Source organism: Trichomycterus rosablanca, chromosome 22 (genome assembly GCF_030014385.1).
Source record: "Trichomycterus rosablanca isolate fTriRos1 chromosome 22, fTriRos1.hap1, whole genome shotgun sequence".
Taxonomy (NCBI): domain Eukaryota; kingdom Metazoa; phylum Chordata; class Actinopteri; order Siluriformes; family Trichomycteridae; genus Trichomycterus; species Trichomycterus rosablanca.
In genome coordinates this window covers 14,076,135-14,100,510 of record NC_086009.1, presented here as the reverse complement: position 1 = coordinate 14,100,510, position 24,376 = coordinate 14,076,135, and the positions used below count along the sequence as shown (strand labels likewise).

The 24,376-nt window shown below is 41.8% G+C and overlaps 1 protein-coding gene across 1 annotated transcript in view; it reads right to left on the bottom strand.

The window, feature by feature from the left end:
- Positions 1 to 24,376, bottom strand: part of nptx2a (neuronal pentraxin 2a) — a 90,047-nt gene that overhangs the window by 16,720 nt on the left and 48,951 nt on the right. Inside the window, exon 2 of the mRNA XM_062985050.1 lies at positions 436 to 894. Within this exon, the coding sequence (XP_062841120.1) occupies positions 436 to 894 (459 nt within the window). The remainder of the gene's footprint in view (positions 1 to 435; positions 895 to 24,376) is intronic.

The window sequence follows — 24,376 nt, the reverse complement described above, 5'->3', positions numbered from 1 at the left end:
GGATGAATGGACAAAAATCCCCACAGACGACTGCAAAATATTGTAGAAAGCCTACCTGGAAGAGCGGAAGCTCTTTGTTATTGCTGCAAAGGGGGGACCAAGTACATACTAATGCCTGTAGATTTAGTGATGTCATAAAAGCTCATGTAGGTGTACCAACATTTTTGTCCATATAGTTTACATACCATTACATACATTAGACAACAGACTTTTACCTTCATTAAGAAGTAAGTATAGTAGAAATATGGTAATAATTATCAGACTTTTGTCTGTCACATAAGATGTACAGTATACCCTAGTGCAGCAAAATCATTGCATGTTTTTAACAATTACACGCACGCACGGTCACACACACGCGCACACATCCAGCAGCCTATAAGTGACACCTGTCGTTTTGGAAGTTTTTTTTATATATACATCCAGTGCATATCTCACCTCCAGGTTCTCCAGACGGTCCTTCAGCCCCTGCATGGTCTTGCCCAACTGCTCCACGGTCTCAGTCGGGTCGCGCGGCAGATCACCCATCGTGTTCTTGCCCTGTTCTTTCCTGCGCGCGCCTCCACGCCACTTGCTCTCCGAGGTCTCGCAGCGTACAAGTTTGGAGTTGAGCTCCTTAATAGTGCCCTGCTGACTGGCGATGGTCTCCTTCTGCTGCAGAACGGTCTCCCGCAGCTGCACGATAGTGCTCCGAAACTCGTCCTCCTGCGGGCTCGCGCTCTGCACTCGGTTGTCCGCCTCCACCGGGCAGCTGAGGTCTGTACCCGCGGGCACGGCGGTGCACACGAAGCGTTCGCCTTTGAGTTCCTCGTCCGCGAGAGCCTGATTTCTGCTGATGAGCGCGAGCGCGCACACGAGAACTGCGCAAAAACGGAGCATAGCGGGAAAAATACCGTTCTGTCGGTGGAAAATCCTCTTTAAAGTTAAATAAACCGTCGAATTTGCTATTCCTCGACACAAAAAGTCGAATTACACGATGATAAACGATATTTGAAGTAGTTCTGAGAGGAAAATCCAACAATTGACGAACGAAACGCTTTAGGAGAGCTTTCTCTCAGCCTGGCATGTCGTTTTAAACTGCTCTGCGTGAAAAATGTTTTAATAAACCTAAACTAATATAAATGGTGTTCGTTATTTATCTCTTTATATGTTTTTTATTTCGCATGGTACATTCTAAAGCATTAAAACGTCGTTTAAAACTAAAACAAAGTAAGAAACCACCTCATTACACACTACTATTATCCTTCAATCCTCGTATTGCCTTAAAAAAGAAAATATTACTTAATATTATCTGTAAAAAATATAGTTTTTTAGTCAGTAAAACGCCTTAAAATAAAAAAAACCTCGACTCTACAACGATATTACCGTCTGCTCTGCCTCACACACAGCTTCTGTCAGCGAGCTTCAACCGATTAATATAGGCTCGCGTAAACGAGCGCGCAGAGAGTTACGAGAGTGGATCGCATCCCAAAACATAATTCGCTCCCTACATAGGTGAACTACGCCTGATCTACAATAGTGCCGTTCACACACTTTGTAGTGTGACTACTCATAATTTTCAGAATATTTTGTATACGCCCTATTAAGTTCCAAATAGAGTGATAATGTGATTCAACTCGTGAGGGCGCTCATCTGACTTAGTGACATATGTGGAATCGTTGTTTTATTATTATTATTATTATTATTATTATTATTATTATTAGTAGTAGTAGTAGTAGTAGTAGTAGTAGTAGTAGTAGTAGTAGTATGATTATTATGATTATGATTATTATTATTATGATTATTATTGTTATTATTAGAGATGCATGAGTACGGATACTAGTATCGGGTATTAGCCCGATACCGCCCTCATTAACTCGTACTCGCACTCGCAAACGAGGCTCCGATACTAAACATCCGATACCTTGTGCCTAGTGCACGTTGCTGCGTTAACGCAGGGATTTTCAACCTGTGGGGCGCGAGTGCCTGACCGGGCAAAAAAGCCTGACCTGACTAAAGCAATTCATTTTTCACCCACGGGAGACAGATTGAATTATTCTCACTGACCACGCTCACACGCACGTTTAATGTTATTTAGTTCCGTTTTAAAAGAAAAAAAAAAAAAAACTTCAAAATAGAGCTAACAGCGAAGATAACCGGTTACAAAAGCAGCGACCGCTGTTATAGGACGTGTTTGTGTTCAATACTCTGTTCACAGTGTCGATACAAGTGATTCAGGAGTCGACTCATTTTAAGCTTCTTTTCTCAGTCATCTCTCCGTGTTTACTGTTATAATAAATGATGCGGTTGTAAATAAACACCAACTACTACAGAACATTTTGTGTGACTCGCTTACATTATAAAGCTCAGGCTTAATTATACTGGTTATTACCACAGAGTGGGAGCCGACTCAGAGTCGTTTACGATTTACCGAGGTGAACCACGAATGTATGTGCTGATAGAATCGGCTCAGATGGGATCGGACTGTATTATCCTTTTAAAGTAAATATTTCAATCAGCAGAATCGCATCGCATGTATGATGTGCACAACGTTAATTACGTGCGTTTATTAATGAACGTTAACGTTAGCTTGTCAGAAGCTTTCTCAATGATGTCTGTGCGGTGTTTTTTTTTTTTTTTTTTACAATTAGTGATGGCAACCCAAGCAACTGTTCCACTGCACTATTTTACACTAAAAACTACACTATTCCATAATGCTCCAGATTGCATCATTCTAAATAGGTATCGGTATCGGCGAGTACTAAAATACATGTACTTGTACTCGTACTCGGTTTGGAAAAAATGGTATTGATGCATCCCTAGTTATTATTATTATTAGCAGTATTATTATTATTAAAGATTTCAGAATTGTGACCGTAGTTCCATGCTTGTGTGTTTAAACTGAGGAAAACTGTAATTAGCGCTGACATTTTTATGAGACTATTGTCCCTCTAGCAATTACACTACATCATACAGTATGAAAGGGGCAAGAAGGTCTTGGGTTCCATTCCCAGGTGTGGAGTTTGCAAGTTCTCCCCGTGTCTGCATGGGTTTCCTGCGGGAGCTCCGGTTTCCTCCCACAGGCTAAGTGGGTAGCACTGACGCCTTACAGCAAGAAGGTCTTGGGTTCCATTTCCAGGTGGGGCGATCCGGGTCCTTTCTGTGTGGAGTTTGCATGTTCTGTATCTGCGTGGGCTTCCTTTGGGAGCTCCGGTTTCCTCCCACAGTCCAAAGACATGCAAGTGAGGTGAATTAAAGATACAGAATTGTCCATGACTGTGTTTGACAACGGACTGATTAATATTGTTTCCAACTTTCAGAACTGGAAATAAGGAACACCCTGGGCTGGCGGGTTGGCAAAAGGCATAGGGTGGGGGTGGGATGGCTGGTGTTTACCTGAGTGGGAGCAGGGGGTAGGCGGTTAGGGTTGCACCTATAAAAAATATAATGGGTCTTACACCGCCATAGGAACATTATCAAAATGTTTTATTTAGGCTGTTTAACATTTATTATTTTCATTCTTTATAATAATAAATCAGAACCATATTTTAGGCAAAACAACAATCATAAAGAACATCATATACCATTTTTTCTCAATAGTACAAACAACATTTTTACATAATCCATCTTCACACTGACATGCAGCCCCGGTTCTGGACTGCGTTGCTTAGGGGGGCAGTGAAAAAAATCCCCCATAGCGCCGGCCCTGCTTATGTTATTTTAGTTTTGCCCTAAGCTGGATTTGAACCTAGGGTGGAAAAATATGCGCGACTGAGCTACTCAAACAGTGGGATAATAAATGGGTTGTTATGCTGATATGCCTGCACACACACGGCGTTACTAACACTAAACGTGAAAACTACTTAAAATAATGACCAAACGCTTTCTAATTACCACTGTAGCAGCAGTTTCCTTCTGTTTCATACATATCGCCCTGTCTCAGTCTAATCTGCAGCATTTCTCTCCCATTGATAAAAATACGGAACAAAGCACATCCCATATCAGTTCAATACGGAACACCACGTTTAGTTTCCAAATAAGGAATGATTCCGTATTTTATGGGACGGTTGGCAACCCTACTGATTAATGAACTGTGAACTGATTAATCTTGTGTAACGATTAACTACCGTTTCTGTCATTAATGTAACCAAAGTGTGTAAAATATGGTGTTAAAATCCTAATAAATATTTCTCCCAATCTAATTGCTGACAATTTCCCTGCTGCAATTCTAATGCCGCTTGTAACAATATGCTGGCCGACAGGGGGAAAAGTATGATGACACCTGACCCTGAGCTTATTGGATATTTAGTTCTGAGTTATATAGAGTTTAAAGACACAGTGGCTAAGTGGGTAGCGCTGTCGCCTCACAGCAAGAAGGCCCTGGGTTCGATCCCCAGGTGGGGCGGTCCGGGTCCTTTCTGTGTGGAGTTTGCATGTTCTCCCCTTGTCTGGGAGCTCCGGTTTCCTCCCACAGTACAAAGACATGCAGCCAGGTTAATTGGAGACACTGAATTGTCCTATAGGTACCTAGCCACTAGGATGCATAAACCAGTGCATTGTAGTGCCCAAGCCCGGATAAATAGGGAGGGTTGTGTCAGGAAGGGCATCCGGCCTAAAAACTGTGCCAAATCAATAATACAGATCACGATCTGCAGTGGCGACCCCTAAGGAGAGAAGCCGAGGAAATAGAGTATATAGAAACCAGTGTTTATTTTCTTTATGAAACGGTTTCTCAATTATTTTTGAGAAAATTTTTCAATATATAAAAAAAAAGACAAAAACGATCAGTTGGACAAATGTGATTTTTTTTTTTAATGCATTTTTCCCCTTTTTCTCCCTCCTTAACACGTCCAATCGCCCAATTGCGTCATGCTTCCTCTCTGCCTATGCCGATCCCTGCTCTGACCAAGGAGATCAAAGCTAACCCACGCCCCCCCGATACGTGAGCAGCAAGCCGTATGCATCTTATCACCCACACATTGATGAGTGTTGTGCCACCTAGCGTTGTGTACGGAGAGACGCATCCTAAGAGCACTCTTTCCTCATCTCTGTGTAGGCGCCTCTAATCAGCCAGCAGAGGTCGTAATTGCACCAGTCTGACAGAGAGAGACCCATATCCGGCTAAGTCCCGTCCATCTGAACAACCGGCCAATCGTTGTTCATGTAGCCACTCAGCCTCAGCCAGCAAGGCAGAGCTGAGATTCGATACGATGTATTCGAGAACCCGGCTCTGGTTGTAGCGTGTGTTTTTACCGCTGCATCACCTGAGCGGCCCAAATGTGATTTAAAAAAAAAAAAAAGTTTTTCCTCAGTTAGTAAATGAATGTTGCTGATTATAAAAAGAAACTGGTCAGTTATTGTGCAGGTTATAGATAAAGATTTATTTAAAAGCTGGATTCAAAGCTTATTACTGTAGCCAAAATACTGTGTACATACTGTGGAAGGATATCAAAGCTTTCAACTTGCAAGAAATGCCATTTTAAGAACGTTACTTAATGCCTAGTTCACACTACACGATTTTTGCCCTGATTTTCACTGGTCGACTGGTCGCTGTTAGATGTGGCAGCTCAGAAGCAACTTGGCGTTCGCTCGGGGATCGAAAATCACTATGTGTGAACTGTTCAACGACTCGATCCAAGCGACTTGCCGATCGCTCTCAGACTCAAGAAAAATATCTAGCATGCTAAATATCTGGACCAGTCGGCCAGTCAAAATCCTGTAGTATAAAAAGCATTGCGAGCAGGTTGCGTGCTATGTGGAACTACAGTCGATGAGAAAGCCAGATACTGAGTAAGGGGAAACCCGGGGGAGGAGTGTAAAAACGTGGGACAGGGGCATAATATAGTTTCTATCCAAATACATCGGCACACACACAAGCTTTACAGTATTTGTGATCTTACCGTCCATGCCAAACCATAATACCAACAATGCACTGCCAAAAATATTTATTAACCTTCAACTCACTACAGAACAGACAAACCCTTCTGGTCGCATAGGCCAATCCACTTAAGATTCATTTATTTTTCCTACCTGCTTCTACGCTGCACATCAGCGCACAAACAACTTTGATCGCGCTCTTATTGTTGACGTGCATTTTTGGACAGGGTATCATTAAACCCCTTTGTCAGTTCTCACGTGTGTTTTTGTGACAAAACGTAGTTTGGGAGACCAGACTGACCCATATGCGATTCGTCCTAATGGTAGATCGTGTAGTGTGTCATCCCCTATCGCCAATCAGTCGTGTAGTGTGAACTTGGCATAAGGGGAACGTAAGTCTGGATATTAAAAGACCAAGTAAAATATCAAATAAAACTGCTCACATTCTGGCCCAAAATGCAGCACACAACCTTTTATATGAGAGCAAAGGACCTGTAACGTGTGTAGGCTATTTAACAGCAGTCTGTGCTTGCTCAAGCATGATCACTCAATGCAATCCTACATATGCCTAAATCAATAATGTAATCCAGCATAACAACAAGTGCTGTGGACTGATAAAGTGAAAATGGAACACTTTTCTTAGGAAATAGGGGGCAGCATCTGATGAGTATAACACATCGCAAGCTGTTAACCATGGAAGTTATTTTAAGTGGAGGTTCAAGAGGCTTTATTGTCATTTTAGCTGTATACAAGTATGCAGATAAAAACAGTATAATAAATACAAGGAACATTTTCTACCCGAATGCAAGGGGCATAACTAAATACAAGGCATATTTCTTAACCTATTTAGACAGCCAATAGCTCTTGAAATATTGTATGAGTGGCTCCACTTACCATATAAAAGCACTTTGTAGTTCTACAATTACTGACTGTAGTCCATCTGTTTCTCTACATACATTTTTAGCCTGCTTTCACCCTGTTCTTTAATAGTCAGGACCACCACAGAGCAGGTATTATTTAGGCGGTGGATCATTCTCAGCACTGCAGTGACACTGACATGGTGGTGGTGTGTTAGTGTGTGTTATGAGTGGTATGAGTGGATCAGACACAGCAGCGCTGCTGGAGTGACACCTCACTGTCACTGCCGGACTGGGAATAGTCCCCCAACCAAAAATATTCAGCCAACAGCGCCCGGTGGGCAGTGTCCTGTGACCACTGATGAAGATCTCAAAGATGACCGACTCAAACAGCAGCAATAGATGAGCGATCGTCTCCGACTTTACATCTACAAGGTGGACCAACTAGGTAGGAGTGTCTAATAGAGTGGACAGTGAGTGGACACGGTGTTTAACAACTCCAGCAGCGCTGCTGTGTCTTATCCACTCATATCAGCACAACACACACTAACCCACCACCACCATATCATTATCACTGATGTGCTGAGAATGATCCACCACCCAAATAATACCTACACTGTAGTGGTCCTGGGAGAGTCCTGACTATTGAAGAACAGCATGAAAGGAGGCTAACAAAGCATGTAGAGAAACAGATGGACTACAGTCAGTAATTGTAGAACTACAAAGTGCTTCTATATGGTAAGTGGAGCTGATAAAATGGACAGTTAATTCAGAGAGTAAATACCACAAAGTCGTTCAAAAATATACTAATAACTGCTTTTAAAATACACAACGAATACCCAAGCTTATGTATGACCCAAGAACGTCAGACCACATGCTTTCAACAAGGTATAGAAGAGTGTGCGCCAAGTCAGTGCCAAAACTCCTGTATTATGCTAAACTGGGGTTGACTGTCTATCCACTATGAATGTGAATTATATTCTTATAATGAGTGATAAAGGTAGAGGCTAAAAGCTTTTCAGCGCTTGGCATGCCGCAGTGCAATTTAGGTCATCAGCTTGACAGTTTTTCAATTAAAGTGACACCAACCATAGAGTTCGGGTGGCGCTGCCAGTTTACATCCGTTTACAAAAGGTCCAAATGTCAATAGAAGGTAAAGGACAAGACTTTTCCACACAAAGCTTGGGCAAACCTGCAAAGTGGAGACAAAAATAAAGCAGGTAGCGAGTATTGTAGATTCAGGATAAAATGTGCAGTAGGGTAATTAAAAAAAAAAAACATGGCAAGATAAATACCTTCGACTACTGCCAAAACTCAGAGCCAAGTCCAATAATTTAAGACTAAACAAAAGCCCACAGGTGCGATATAGAATACAAACTACAGTAAAAATTCGTTATGACCCTATACATAACCTATACAACAGTACCAGGGAATTTTAATATACACCGATCAGCCATAACATTTAAACCACCTCCTTATCAGTTCCACTTACCATATAGGAGCACTTTGTAGTTCTACAATTACTGACTGTAGTCCATCTGTTTCTCTGCATGCTTTGTTAGCCACCTTTCATGCTGTTGGACCACTACAGAGCAGGTATTATTTAGGTGGTGGATCATTCTCAGCACTGCAGTGACACTGACATGGTGGTGGTGTGTTAGTGTGTGTTGTGCTGGTATGAGTGGATCAGACACAGCAATGCTGATGCAGAGGGCGCCACCGCCCCATTCCTGAGAGAGTATCCCCTCCGGTCTAAAGTCCCGCCCCCCCACCTGAACAACAGGCCAATTTGTTGTTCATATAGCCGCCCAGCCTTTCGACCGGTGAAGGCAGAGCTGGATTCGAAACGACGCTCTTTCGACATCCAGCTCTGGTTGCAGCGCGTGTTTTTACCGCTGCGCCACCTGAGCGGCCGCTGATGGAGTTTTTAAACACCTCGCTGTCACTGCTGGACTGAGAATAGTCCACCAACCAAAAATATCCAGCCAACAGCGCCCTGTGGGCAGCATCCTGTGACCACTGATGAACGTCTAGAACAGGGGTATTCAACTAAAATGTAAAGAGGTCCAGTTAGAGAAAATTTCTTGAAGCAAAGGTCCGGAATGTTTAACTATATATATATATATATATATATATATATATATATATATATATATATATATATATATATATATATATAACATATACAGTATATTGATAGATATATATATAACATATATATTGATATATAATATATATAAATAGCCTAGTAGTTGTATCAACATCTGCATGTAATCAATAACTGACTGTCAAATCAGATGTCTGTTTGTTTATTAGGATTTTAACGTCGTGTTTTACACTTTGGTTACATCATGACAGGAACGGTAGTTACTCATTACACAAGGTTCATCAGGTCACAAGTTTATATCGAATACAGTCATGGACAATTTAGTGTCTCCAATTCACCTCACTTGCACGTCTTTGTACTGTGGGAGGAAACCGGAGCACCTGGAGTAAACCCACGCGAACACGGGGAGAACATGCAAACTTCACACAGAGAGGACCCGGGCCGCCCCACCTTATCAAACCTTTCTCTTATCAAATTAAGAGAAAATAAAAATAAATTGTGCTCCAGTGGGAAGTAAGAACAGAAATGAGTCTCTCCATCACGGATTAAATGCTGTATTTTTGCTGTACACGTTTCTTTTTTGGAGAGCGCTATTTGTCTCCTGTCTCACTCGTCTTTTTCTCAACTTTCTCCTGCACAGTCGTCTGTATCTCTCCCTTCGTTTTTTCTACGTTCGCTATCTTTCTTTTTCTTTCCACCGTCTTTCCACATGTAACTCGCCTCTAACTCTCTCATCTGTCTGCACTGTAGAGTCGCAGTGTTTACCGGCTGGAATGCACAGACTTGATTGGCTGAGTGGTGTCACGTGATTGGTCTGTGCGTTTTCTCATCCGCTAAACCGCTACCGTAAAGACTACAAAAGCTGCGCCGGTTAAAATAGAAGCGCTCCGTCAGGTTTCAAATAATAACTTTATGTTTTGGCTGTAGGTCCGGATCCTTATGGGACAGCTTCTGGGTCCGGATCCGGACCACGGTCCGCCTGTTAGTGACCTCTGGTCTAGAAGATGACCAACTCAAACAGCAGCAATAGATGAGCGATCGTCTCTGCTTTACCGTGTATACTCACTGTCCACTCTATTAGACACTCCTACCTAGTTGGTCCACCTTGTAGATGTAAAGTCAGAGACGATCGCTCATCTATTGCTGCTGTTTGAGTTGGTCATCTTCTAGACCTTCATCAGTGGTCACAGGACGCTGCCCACGGGGCACTGTTGGCTGGATAGTTTTGGTTGGTGGACTATTCTCAGTCCAGCAGGGACAGTGAGGTGTTGGAAACTCTAGCAGCGCTGCTGTGTTTTATCCACTCATACCAGCACAACACACACTAACACACCACCACCATGTCAGTGTCACTGCGGTGCTGAGAATGATCCACCACCTAAATAATACCTGCTCTGTAGTGGTCCTGTGGGGGTCCTGACCATTGAAGAACAGCATGAAAGGGGGCTAAGAAAGCATGCAGAGAAACAGATGGACTACAGTCAGTAATTGTAGAACTACAAAGTGCTCCTATATGGTAAGTGGAGCTGATAAAATTATTTAAATTCAGGTAAAGTTTTAGTCTATGAAGATGAGTTTGAATCACTCAGTGCTCAATCCCATCAAAAAGCGCTTGTATCTGTCTCCAGTCACAGTTCTCCAGAACACGTGTGTGTTGTCACAATCTGTCAAACACCTACCCAACCACCCACTTCCCACTCGCTTCAGAGCATACACACACAAACACACACACTACCTCAAAGCACTTTTTGTAGCAGCTAAATGGGCAAATAGGAGTTTATACCAGGTGCTGATATACCATAGGGTCCACATCCCGGCCAATTTTTCTTGAAGGTTTCTGGCAAATTGCTTTGCCGGCCAGCCAGAATTAGTTACTGAAGGTAAATCTGCAGAGAGTTGGAACGCTTGCAACAGAAATAAAATCTGATTTGCATTTAACATTTAGGCTTTTTAAACAGGAAATGTTCTGTATTATAATCTACACTGCATGATTATACTCACAATTACTGTGCCAGACACTGACTTTTAGCAATAAGGCAAAACCGAGAGCCTTCTAGCTTAGCGCTTGGCTTGAGTGGTGTGGTAAAACGTCATCAAAGTGCGAATATGAGACGAATCTGCATTTGTGTGGAAATCCACTCTGAAAGCTCCACATACATCTATCTTTTTTTTAATGCATTTTCTCCCCTTCCCCCCGTAGCGCGTCCAATTGACCAATTGCATCACGCATCCTCTCTGCCTCTGCCGATCGCTGCCCTGACCGAGGAGATCGAAGCTAACCCACATCCCCTCCGACACTTGAGCAGCAAGACGTATGCATCTTGCCACCCCCACATTGACGAATGCTGTGCCACCTAGCGTTGCGTGCGGAGAGACACACCCTAAGAACACTTCTTCCTCATTTCCGTGTAGGCGCCTCTAATCAGCCAGCAGAGGTCGTAACTGCACCATTCTGACAGAGAGAGACCCACTTCCGACCTTAGTCCCGCCCCATCTGAACAACAGGCCAATCGTTCATATAGCCACTCAGCCTCGGTCGGTCACATACATCTATCTTTGGCTGGGGCAGCTGTAGCCTAGTGGTTAAGGTACTGGGCCACTAATCAGAAGGTTGCCGGTTCAAGCCCTGCCACTGTTGAGCCCTTAAGCATGGCCTTTAACCCTCAGTTACTTAAATCAGTGTTTCCCAACCTTTTTTGCACCACGGACCGGTTTCATTTAAGATATAATTTCACGGACCGGCGGGGTAGGGAGGATTTAATAATATTGCTCACAAACGAGTAAAATAAGCTTTTTCCGGTGCAACGAGACGTTGCTCTCACCTAGGGGTGACAATATGACAATAACACTTGAAATAGAAGCAAAACTGCTTTTCTAGCAATCTCTAATTATTCATTCTTTCTGTGTGGCCCGGAAATAAATAGCCAGCTGGAACCAGAGCTGGGATCTCGAATACATCGTATCAAATCACAGCTCTGCCTGCCGGCTGAGGCTGAGTGGCCACATGAACAACGATTGGCCTGTTGTTCAGATATGAGCAGGACTAAGCCGGATGGGGTCTCTCTCTCATGACTGGTGCAATTACGACCTCTGCTGGCTGATTGATGGTGCCTGCACAGAGATGAGAAAAGAGTGCTTCTAGGGTGTGTCCCTCCGTACACGCAGCTAGGCTGCACGGCACTCGTCAAAGTGTAGGTGATGAGATGTATACGGCATGCTGCCTACGTGTCGGAGGGGGCATGGGTTAGCTTCGTTCTCCTCAGTCAGAGCAGGGATCGGCACTGGTGGAGAGGAAGCATGATGCAATGGGGCAATTGGACACGCGAGAAAAAGGGGAGAAAATGCATAAAAAATATACAGTATATATATATATATATATATATATATATATATATACAGTATATATATATATATATATATATATATAATAATAATAAGGTAAAGTCAAAGTAAAACCCTGTTTGTTCCTGAAATGAATCTAGCTTTTATCTTCTGTATTTCATATTTGCCATTATGTTGCATATATTACGCTATTTAGCAGTTTTAAATGCTTTATAAAATGCTATAATTTAGGCATTCAGTATTCCATAAATGCCCGGTTTTACCAGTTCAGCCCTAGAGAACTTAATTAATTTCAAAATATGCAAAGTGCATGCATAAATTCCTGTTTAAATGTTACCTAATTCATTGTTTTGACAAAGTTGTAAGTACTGTGAGAGATTCATGGTCTCATTTCTGCACGGGTCATGATGCATCATTTACCAATGCCTTCCCAGCCAAGATTTGTGACTCCAGTCACCGATTGCGTTAACTTCTCAGAAATCTTGGCCACTATGAAGAACGGTTTGTCATATGCCTTTTTTTGGACTAGAACGTGCCTGGCTACACTCATTATACTGGCACTGCTAATTACATCGTGTTAAAGCCGGTTGTGGTTAAGCTTCCCACACAACACATGGCCTACCATCAGGATCGGGCTGCGCGGCGTGGCCTGGACCTGCGGAGGCGCTGAAAAGTTTTCATTATTGTGCAGTCAAACAGTGGGAAGTGTAATATCATCACTCAGTGACTTAATGACAGCATATTAACATAAAGACATGAGCAGGAAATGTGAGTGGTCTGTATTTTTGCAGTGCTAATGAGATTCTGGTTCATCCAGCTGTGCCATTTGATTCTTCTAAAAATCCATCTGGATTTTTAGCCAAGAGCGCAAGAGATGCTCTGACCCAGTCGTCTAGCCATCACAATTTGGCCCTTGTCAAACTCGCTCAAATCCTTATGCCACTCCCAGAACCAATTGAGGTTGAGTTTCAAGGTACCACTGTATATTAATATTCAAAACATCACAAAAGTTTGTTACATGTCATAATCAGGTTGAGACTATACACCGATCAGCCATAACATTAAAACCACCTCCTTGTTTCTACACACACTGTCCATTTTATCAGCTCCACTTACCATATAGGAGTACTTTGTAGTTCTACAATTACTATCTGTAGTCCATCTGTTTCTCTACATTTTTTAACCTCCTTTTACTCTGTTCTTCAATGGTCAGGACCACTACAGAGCAGGTATGATTTGGGTGGTGGATCATTCTCAGCACTGCAGTGACACTGACATGGTGGTGGTGTGATAGTGTGTGTTGTGCTGGTATGAGTGGATCAGACACAGCAATGCTGCTGGAGTTTTTAAACACCTCACTATCACTGCTGGACTGAGAATAGTCCACTAACCAAAAATACATCCAGCCAACAGCACCCCGTGGGCAGCGTCCTGTGACCACTGATGAAGGTCTAGAAGATGACCAACTCAAACAGCAGCAATAGATGAGCGATCGTCTCTGACTTTACATCTACAAGGTGGATCATCTAGGTAGGAGTGTCTAACAGAATGGACAGTGAGTGGACACGGTATTTAAAAACTCCAGCAGCGGTGCTGTGTCTGATCCACTCATACCAGCACAACACACACTAACACACCACCACCATGTCAGTGTCACTGCAGTGCTGAGAATGATCCACCACCTAAATAATACCCATTCTGTGGTGGTCCTGTGGGGGTCCTGACCATTGAAGAACAAAGTAAAAGTATGTAGATAAACAGTTGGACAACAGTCAGTAATTGGTAAGTGGAGCTGATAAAATGGACAGTGAGTGTAGAAACAAGGAGGATGTTTTAATGTTATGGCTGATCAGTGTAAATTAGCCGCATACCTATAGACTGCAGGATGCCGCACATTAATGGATTTTTATCCAAGCATAAACATAAGCAGCTGAATTTTGCCGGATGCTTCTGGAACGTTGGCGGAAATCAGTTCAATAGGAAGGAAAAAATCAAGAAACATTCAAGGTTGGTTTGGTGTTAAAAAAATAATAACAATGATAAAGTTAATCATCAGTGTACACGAGTTGGAAGATATTATGTGACGTTTCCCCTCAAAATGCCTTTTTAAAAAGAAGTTTTAAAATAAAAATCTATTTGGCTTCACCTTAACCTTCCTCAGCTAAAATGAGGCTGTATTGAGGTCACAGCAATTCAAAGACACACTATTAGAAACCACCTCCTTGTTTCTACCCTCACTGTCCATTTTTTCAGCTCCACTTACCATATAGGAGCACTTTGTAGTTCTACAATTACTGACTATAGTCCATCTATTTCTCTAGATGCTTTGTAAGGCCCCTTTCATGCTATTCTTCAATAGTCAGGAATCTCCCAGGACCACTACAGAGCAGGTATTATTTGGGTGGTGGATTATTCTCAGCACTGTGTGTGTGTTAGTGTGTGTTGTGCTGGTATGAGTGAATCAGACACAGCAGCACTGCTGGAGTTTATAAACACCTCACTGTCACTGCTGGACTAAGAATAGTCCACCAATCAAAAATATCCAGCCAACACCGCCCAGTGGGCAGCGTCCTGTGACCACTGATGAAGGTCTACAAGATGACCAACTCAAACAGCAGCAATAGATGAGCGATCGTCTCTGACTTTACATCTACAAGGTTGACCAACTAGGTAGGAGTGTCTAATAGAGTGGACAGTGAGTGGACACGGTATTTAAAAACTCCAGCAGCGGTGCTGTGTCTGATCCACTCATACCAGTACAACACACACTAGCACACCACCACCATGTCAGTGTCACTGCAGTGCTGAGAATGATCCACCACCTAAATAATACCTGCTCTGTAGTGGACCTGTGGGGGTTAAACCAGTATGTAAAGAAACAGATGGACTACAGTCAGTAATTGTAGAACTACAAAGTGCTCCTTTATGTTAAGTGGAGCTGATAAAATGGACAGTGAGTGTAGAAACCAGGAGGTGGTTTTAATGTTATGGCTGATCGTCTATATAATAGGTCATGTTAAAAAAAACATAGTACATAGTTTGTAGCCTTTCAAATAAATGCTCTCTATGGGTATTGTTATACAAATGCTCATATAGAGTTAAAAAGATCCAGTATAAATGCTCTCAAGTTTGAATATGGGGAGTTTAACAGGCACTATTAGCTGTGTCTTAGGGAGTGAAGGCTGCATGAGGATTCACCTCCTTTTCAATGCATGAGTAGTGGAAGGATACAGAATGATTAGAATTACCCTCCATATTTGCTGAGGTTTATTTAATAAGAATTACCCGCTGGCCATTGTGAAGATGTGACTGGCAGCTTCACACGTGTCCTTGACGGTGTTTATTAGCCTGTAGCTCTTCTCATCTCTCCTAGAATAATAACGTCTAAAAGCCTAAAAATACAGTTGCAAATGAAATGGCTTGAGCAGTAAGCAATGACTCAGTTCAATTCACTCTTTTACACTAATGTACTTTGAAAAGGCCCTTGCAAATGCAGTTAAAAGCATGGTGAGATTTCATAACATCCATGCACGGCTGATAAACAGGCCGGCGCATCACGACGGGCTTGTGCACCGAAAACAAGCCGTGACCTTCCCATTAGAAGAGGGTATCTTTACTCAGTTTTCTGAGCTTCGCGGTCTTGCTAATGCATCGCCTGAAAATTTTTGTTGACCGGGAGAAAACATGGTACGCTTGGTTTAATTAGGTGATGCTCCCAAAAGAAATGAGGAGCTTCCGACTTTTCTGATGAATCATCATCCTGAGTGATTTTTTCTTGTATTGCTAAGTTGCCTTAATAATTAAAAATGTCCCAATTTCTTGATTTAATTAGTGAGCTGTTTTGAATCCATCTAGCTTAATGTGTGTACTAGCTTTAAAAAAACACATACAGTGGTACCTTGAGACTCCACGTCAGTTGGTTCTGGGAGTGGCGTTAAGTTCTAGGGATTTTTTCCCATAAGGATGTATAGGAAACCTATTAATGCGTTCCATGGTCCTGTGGAACTGCATATATTTTAGGCTAATGTAAAATAATGGGGTTGTTTTTGACACTTATACACTAAAAATAACACAAATATAATATAAAAACACTGAAATACAACTGAAAAACAGTTAAATACAATAAAACCTGCTCTTTACCTTAACTTATTTATTGTTTTCTTATGCTTCTTAATCGTGGAAATGCTTGATCTTGGAATACGTGTGGCTGGCTGTGCTGTTATTTCCTGTGGAGTGTAACAGTGCACAAAGCTTAACTCGACTTATTGTGCTAAAACAACGAGCTAGCAAGTTCTTTAGTGGAGAGAACTTATGAGCAGTAATAATTAAGAGAGGTTTAGTGTTCCTGTGTCGTTCTTTTAATACATTGTGACATTAAGCATTTTAGACTCTCTCGGAAAAGCTGATTCTTACAATTTCTCATCACCCTAAGCTATAACACAAGTTTAAAAGTGAAACAGCTAGACACAGATACTGTACATGTGAGGCTTTCAGAGTGGATTTGACAGTTATTCGACACAAACGCAGATTCGTCTCATATTCGCACTTTGATGATCGCTCAAGCCGAGCGCTGAACAAAACGACAGTCGCACATATGTCGAGTTTAAGGAAAACGTCAAGTTTAAGGGTAAAATTTTTTGGCATTAAGAAATAAAAATGTCCCAATTTTTTGATTTAATTAATGAGCTGTTTTGAATCCATCTAGCTTAATGTGTGTACTAGATAACTATGAATGGGACAGTAACCATGCTGAATGCAGAAAGCTTTAAAAAACACATACAGTGGTACCTTGAGACTTGACGTCAGTTGGTTCTGGGAGTGGCGTTGAGTTATAGTGCTTATTGTGTTAAAAATAACACAAATATAAACTTACCATACCTCCACTTACCATATAGAAGCACTTCGTTGTTCTACAATTACTGACTGTAGTCCATCTGTTTATCTGCATGTATTGTTAGCCCCTTTTCATGCTGTTCTTCAATGGTCAGGACCCCCACAGAACCACCACAGAGCAGGTATTATTTAGGTGGTGGATTATTCTCAGCACTGCACTGACACTGACATGGTGGTGGTGTGTTAGTGTGTGTTGTGCTGGTATGAGCGGATCAGACACAGCAATGCTGATGGAGTTTTTAAACACCTCACTGTCATTGCTGGACTGAGAAAAGTCCACCAATCAAAAATATCCAGCCAACAGCACCCCGTGGGCAGCGTCCTGTGACCACTGATGAAGGTCTAGAAGATGACTGACTCAAACAGCAGCAAAAGATGAGCGATCGTCTCTGACTTTACATCTACAAGGTTGACCAATTAGGTAGGAGTGTCTAATAGAACTCCAGCAGCGCTGCTGTGTCTGATCCACTCATACCAGCACAACACACACTAACACACCACCACCATGTCAGTGTCACTGCAGTGCTGAGAATGATCCACCACCTAAATAATACCTATCTAATCTGTGGCGGTCCTTTGGGGGTCCTGACCATTGAAGAACAGGGTGAAAGCAGGCTAAAAAGGTATGTAGGGAATCAAATGGACTACAGTCAGTAATTGTAGAACTAGAAAGTGCTTCTATATGGTAAGTGGAGCTGATAAAATGGACTGTGGTGAGTCTGGAGCATAGTGTTAAAGCACTGATCACAGGGTGGGAATAAACTCTTGACATCACATACTAACCTACACTTATTCACAACTAGGCTGTAGTTGCGAGGGAGTAAAATGTAGTACCTCGAGTAACTAAAGGTAACTAAAGGCAAGGATTAAACCCAGATCCCTAAAACACTAGAGCTGCAAAGCACCCACACAACCATCTCTATTTACTATGCATTTTCCTTGTTATAAAAGCAATGCATATTCATTCATCTTTATTAAATGCTTTACTTTGGCCAGCGTTGCACTAGGGGCACCTCAGCTACCCCCACATCTGTATGTGGACGCCCGAGCAGCTCATAGCACCGCTGAGGATTCGAACCCTTGGCGTAATTTACCGCTGTGCCACCCGAACACCCTAAACTAAGATAAAATAATGAAAGAAAAAATAAACAATAAACGTCCACACTTGTATTATGCACTATTTATTATTCACACACGTTGGATGCATTACATCTGGTGGTTATTTTCACTGACCCATTGGAACCTATTAGAATTTCCGTGCTGTATTTCACTGGACCCAAAAACGCGAGAAAGAGAACAGATAACTCCGAGGTCATGACGGTTATTATGTACGTTTCTCCCACACAGGTTACGCTCTTTCATTTCTCGCAGTTTCAGTCGGAAGGAAAAAAAAGATGTAGATGTGGATCTTTGTATTTGTAAAGTGGATCTGCTCTCAGGTCAAGGGCAGTTCCTGTGATGATGTCAGGTCACCTCTGGATGTGGTACGTGCAATTGATCAGAGCTGACATGAGCCGCTGTCATGGTCTCTCTCATCATTCCTGAGCACTAAGGGAACCTGACTCATTAGTGGCTCTGATGCAGAAAGAATGAGATTTTTGCTGTACTTGACCTGAGCCGAACCTTTAAAATAGTGGGACTTAATCTAATCCACAAAGCAGCTGGTATAACAGCAAGTTTTCCTACCAACTTGGCAGGAGTTTTACCAAATGTAACTGAAAGTAGCTGTCTGGCACCTCTAAAAACATGTATGAGCATTCTTCAAAAAGTTTCCGCACTTTTTAAACTCTATTTATTAAGAATGTTAAAAACAAATGACATCACCTTTCTACATACTCACCTTCCCATGCATTTTTCCCAGCGTTGTACCAACTTTTTAATGCCATCAGCAAAAGTTGTGTTTGGTTGAACGTGTAGCCACTGATGCATCGCTGCTTTCACAACATCACCACATGAAAATCTTCTTCCCCTTAAAGCTTCTTTGAACGGTCCAAACAGGTAGAAGGAATCTACGCTCTATAAATTGCCCTGAAGTCTAAGCAAATGGGTGTTGCCTGTCTAGGGTGTATTTTTGCCTTGTGACAATTGTTTCCATATGAAATCAGACCAGACCTGAGTGAAATGAAAAGAAATGATGATCTGATTGTTGTTGACCTCAACAACTAACAACTGTCATGGTATGAGGGTGCATCAATGGCCAGACCATAATTACATAGTGGTACAGTGGTACCTTGTAACTCGACATCCCCCTAAATCTTTGAAACTCAATGCTCTTCGTTGAGAAATCTGTCCCCCTAAACTTGAAGTTTACCTTAAACTTGACTTGTGTGCAGCTGTCGTTTTCGGTAAAACGTCATCAAAGTGCGAATATGAGACGAATCTGCATTTGTGTGGAATAACAGTCAAATTCACTTTAAAAGCGCCCACATGTATCTGTGTTTAGCTGGATTTTCCTCACTGTTTCACTTTTAAACTTCTGTTACAGCTCGGGGTGCTGAGAAATTTTAAGAATCCGCTTTTCTGAGAGAATCTAAAACGCTTAACATTAAAAATAAGCTTAATGTGACAATGTATTAATGGAACAACACAGGAACACTAAACCTCTCTTAATTATTACTGCTCATAAGTTCTCTCCAGTAATGAAATTCCTCGCTCGTTGTTTTAGTACAATAAGTTACGTTAAGTTGCACCGGCACACTCCATAGGAAATAACGGCACAACCAGCACAAAAGCTGTTTTGCCGCTTCTCATGTGAATGCGCCTTTACTGAACTCGCTAAAGGTAAAGTGCAGGTTTTATTGTATTTAACTGTTTTCAATTGTATTTCAGTGTTTTTATATTATATTTATGTTGTTTTCAGTGTATAAGTTTAAAAAACAATCCCATTTTTTTTTACATTTGCCTAAAATATATGCAGTTCCACAGGACCACGGAACACATTAACAGGTTTCCCACACACTCTTATGGGAAAAAATACCTTAAAACTCAGCGCCACTCCCAGAACCAACTGATGTTGAGTTTCAAGGTACCACTATATATCTAAAGGAACCACAGATGCAGAGAATATTAGGATTTGATGACCTTGATGACACAAGCTGCCATCAAGGTCGATGGTTATTTTAGCAAGACAGTGCCAGACTTCATTCTGCTCACACTAGAACAGACACAGAGGTCGTGAGCTTGTCTGTTTCCTTTTGGAAATGTATGGCGCATCATGAAGAAAAGAAATAGACAACAGCTACCATGTAATTTTAAGCCGCTGAAGTCTTGTATCCAGCATAAATGGACAAAAAGAAAATCTCAAATATGCCTCTGTCCCAATTTTTGAGTGTCTTGCAGGCATTACATTGTAAATGTATTTATATTTACAAAATAATTCCCAAAATGACCAACACTTTCCAGAAATTGGATTTGAAATAATTGATGGTTCTCTTATATTATAGTATTAAACCCACACTAAACTTTTCAAGGTTCTAAAGGTGGCCATGGACAGGACAATCTGTTGCTGATGACAGTCTGGATGGTCCTATTCGTCTTTGGTCCGGACCACACAACGTCCATTTTTTCCAAAAAAAGACCTGGAATGCTGATTCATCTGACCACAATGCACATTTCCACTGTGTGATGGTCCATCCTAGATGCCTCCGAGCCCAGAGAAGTTGACGCCACTTCTGGACATGGTTAACATAAGGCTTCTTTTCTGCACAGTGTGCATGTAACTCTGTATTGTAGTGCTTGAGAAAGGTTGCCAAAGTTATCCCTCGCCCATGTGGTTATATCAGCTATTGTTGAGTTGCGGTTTTTGATGCAGTGCCGTCTGAGGGATGGAAGATCACGGGCGTTCAGTTTAATCTTGCGCCCTTGGCCTTTATGCACTGAAATTCCTCCTGATTCATTGAATGGTTTAATGATATTATGCACTGTAGAGGGAGAAATATGCAAACCCCTTCCAATCTTTCTTTGAGGTTCAAGTCAGGTTTAAGTTTTTTCACCTCGATACTAGCCCTAAAATGGCCCCGTCCCAACTTTTTTTGGAATGTATGTGTTGCAGGTCTGAAATGCATGTTTATTAACAAATGAAATGAAGTTGAGCAGATTTCAAGATTGCCATGGACCTACACGTCTCATAGAAGCATATGTAAACCTTTAACTTTAGCCATACGTGCATGCTAATCATCAGCTGCCGTCCTTACAGAATCATAAGCAGCACCTTGAGGAAATACTGTGAGGTTCTAATAATTCAGCCTTGCTTGGTGCCAGTTCTTTAAGGTCAGCTCAATGTAAAAACAAAATGTATAATTTAAACGAAACTGAATCTGAAGGATGTGTGGCATGCTGCTCTTTACTGAAATGCCAACTCTGAGATATTCAACACACCCAAGCCAAGAGGAGAAGCTGCCAATTGGGGCTACAGAACAAACCACCCTGTGGGAAGGTTTTTGTTTAGATGGAGAGATCTGAATACGATCAATGTGACAAAAAAATCCAATTTGATTAACTGAATGTTGGTTGGTTAGGGCTTAGAATCTATTCAGACCTACATTCCAACCAAAATATAAAACTGCGGAACCTTTTTTGAAGATCCCTGTCAGCAGATCTTGACTACGGCCAGTGTGTCATTAATCAGTCCATTAGAAAGTCTGTCCTTTTGGACACAGCGGTCTAATGACTGGCACGTTGCACCTCTACTGTCAAATCAATAAAAGGATCAACAGGAAAAATTTGAAGCTGTTGGCTGTCTGTGTCAAAGACAGTTTAGAAAGACATAGTTTTGACTATTAGAAAACATTGTAAGAAATATTCTGGAGGATGCGGAGTGAAACAAGGACAAAATGAACTATATGGCCAAAAGTATGTGGACACTTCTTTTATCCCCTATTTTATTTATGCATTTTCTCCCAGTTTAGCGTAGTCAGTTTTGTCTTCTGCTGCTGGGGTATCTCTGATTGCAGTCAAGGTGAATATATTGCTGTATATTCACAGGGAAGAGTCTGGAAATGCAGAGGAAATTACATGAAGGAAATGAGACATATCAGTTTTGGGAAGGCTGAACTTCTAAACGTATACATATTAACTTTCTGCACTATTAAATTAATAATCACAGTTGCTGTATGTAAATTCCTGACTCAGCAGATTTCACCAAAGCCTATAAAATAACTCAGGTTTACGATCTTGGAGAAAATAATTGTGGGTCCCAATGAAGTCTCAGTAAAAAATAATCCCAAAAGTGATATAAAAAGATGTCCCTTCGACTTTGTAATACTTACTGCTGAAAAAATTGGGAAAGTGATGTCATTTTATGTCAGGTCTGAGAACTGATCCAAGATTTAGAGAAATGGGTTATAATTAATTATTAAAGTTGTTTTACTTAAGAATCTGCCAGACATGCAGTGAAATGTTTTGAATGCTCAGCAGTTGAATTATAAATCATGAATCACGTCATGAGCTGCGTCCGAAATCGCATACTTCCATACTCAATAGTACGCGAAAGCAGTACGCGAGAGCGGTTAGTATGTCCGAATACATAGTATACATAACAAGGTACGCGAGAAGTACCCGGATGACCTACTTCTTGGGCAGCCATGTTTGAGTACGCAAACGATGCACACTTTCAGTCCACTAATGTATCCCATAATTCAACTGGAGCTGTGTAGGCGTTCGAAGCAGAAGAAGGAACAAGAAAGATGGCAGAAAACGGAGAGTCCACTGTTTACAAGTGTAAGTAAGATAAACAAAATAAAAATTTTATTATTGCGTACAACCTTAAATAACGTTAAATATCAAAAATTTTGCCGAGTGGGGCTTGTAATGAGCACGTGGTCTGTAACTATGGTGATATTACGTCATCACGTCATCACTTGACGTTGGTAAGGTGGCGGACGTAGTACGTAGGGGTGTTGCATGCATACTGCACACTTCTGTACTGAAAGCGCGTACTTCTTTACCGGCCGAGTAGTGCATACTTCCTCCAATCTAGTACGTACTCTGTAAGTATGCGATTTCGGACGCAGCTATGGTCTGTCTGTACCAACCGTCTCCAAAAAACATATTAACAAGACTAGTTTATTTCAACCCCAAACTCAACTTAATTTTATTTGTTAATATACCTCCATTCCTGCATTTGAAGCCTGTAACAGACAAACAGGTGATGTTAACAAGTGATTGTAATCATAATTTGGTATGGAGTCTTTAATGCAAAGCAAAGATGATCAGAGGATCTCCAGTTTGTCTACAAATGTGTGAGAAAATGATTAAAATGTTTAAAAACAATCTACCTCAAAGAAAGATTAGAAGGGACTTTCATATTTCTCCCTCTACAGTGCATAATATCATTAGACAATTCAAGGAATCAGGAGGAATTTCAGCGCATAAAGGCCAAGGGTGCAAGCTTAAGCTGAACGCCCGTGATCTTCTATCCCTCAGATGGCACTGCATCAAGAACCACGACTCAACAATAGCTGATATAACCACATGGGTGAGGGATTACTTTGGCAAACCTTTCTCAAGCACTACAATACAGAGTTACATGCACAAATGCCACTTAAAACTTTACTGTGCAAAAAAGAAGCCTTATGTTAACCATGTCCAGAAGCGGCGTCGGCTTCTCCGGGCTCGGAGGCATCTAGGATGGACCATTACACAGTGGAAACGTGTATTGTATTGTGGTCAGATGAATCAGCATTCCTGATCTTCTTAGGAAGGACCAAAGACAAGTAGGACTATCCAGACTGTTATCAGTCCTGATATGGAGCTGTGTCAGTGCCCTTGGCAAAGGTAATTTACACTTCTGTGATGGCAGCATTAATGCAGAAAAGTACATTGAGATCTTAGAGCAACATATGCTGCCTTCAAGATGTCATCTTTTCCAGGGATGTCCATGCATTTTTCAAAGGCATGGCTGTGGAAGAACAGAGTACGGGTACTAGACTGGCCTGCCTGCAGTCCTGACCTGTCCCAAATAGAGAATGTGTGGAGAATTTTGAAATGAAAACTGTGTTGTAGCTTGGAGGGAGGTAAATTGGCCAAAGCCTCACCAGGTGACCACAGACTCTATCAGAGAACATTACTAAGAGGGCATCAGAGATCCAACTTTTCTGTGCCACCTGTAGGGAAGGAGTGGACGGGTACGAGTCAGTCATGCCCGGCATGCTGATCCCGTTTAGCGCTGGCCTGCAGATTGGATGCGACAGATTGGTCGCCCCCGATGTTGCTGCAGCAGAGGATGACTGTAAAGCTCTTTTGCTCCCTTTCGAGTTACATGTAAACAGAAACTGGCAGAGTAATAGTGCAGCTGATTGTTATGCATCTGGGCCAAGCCTTTGAC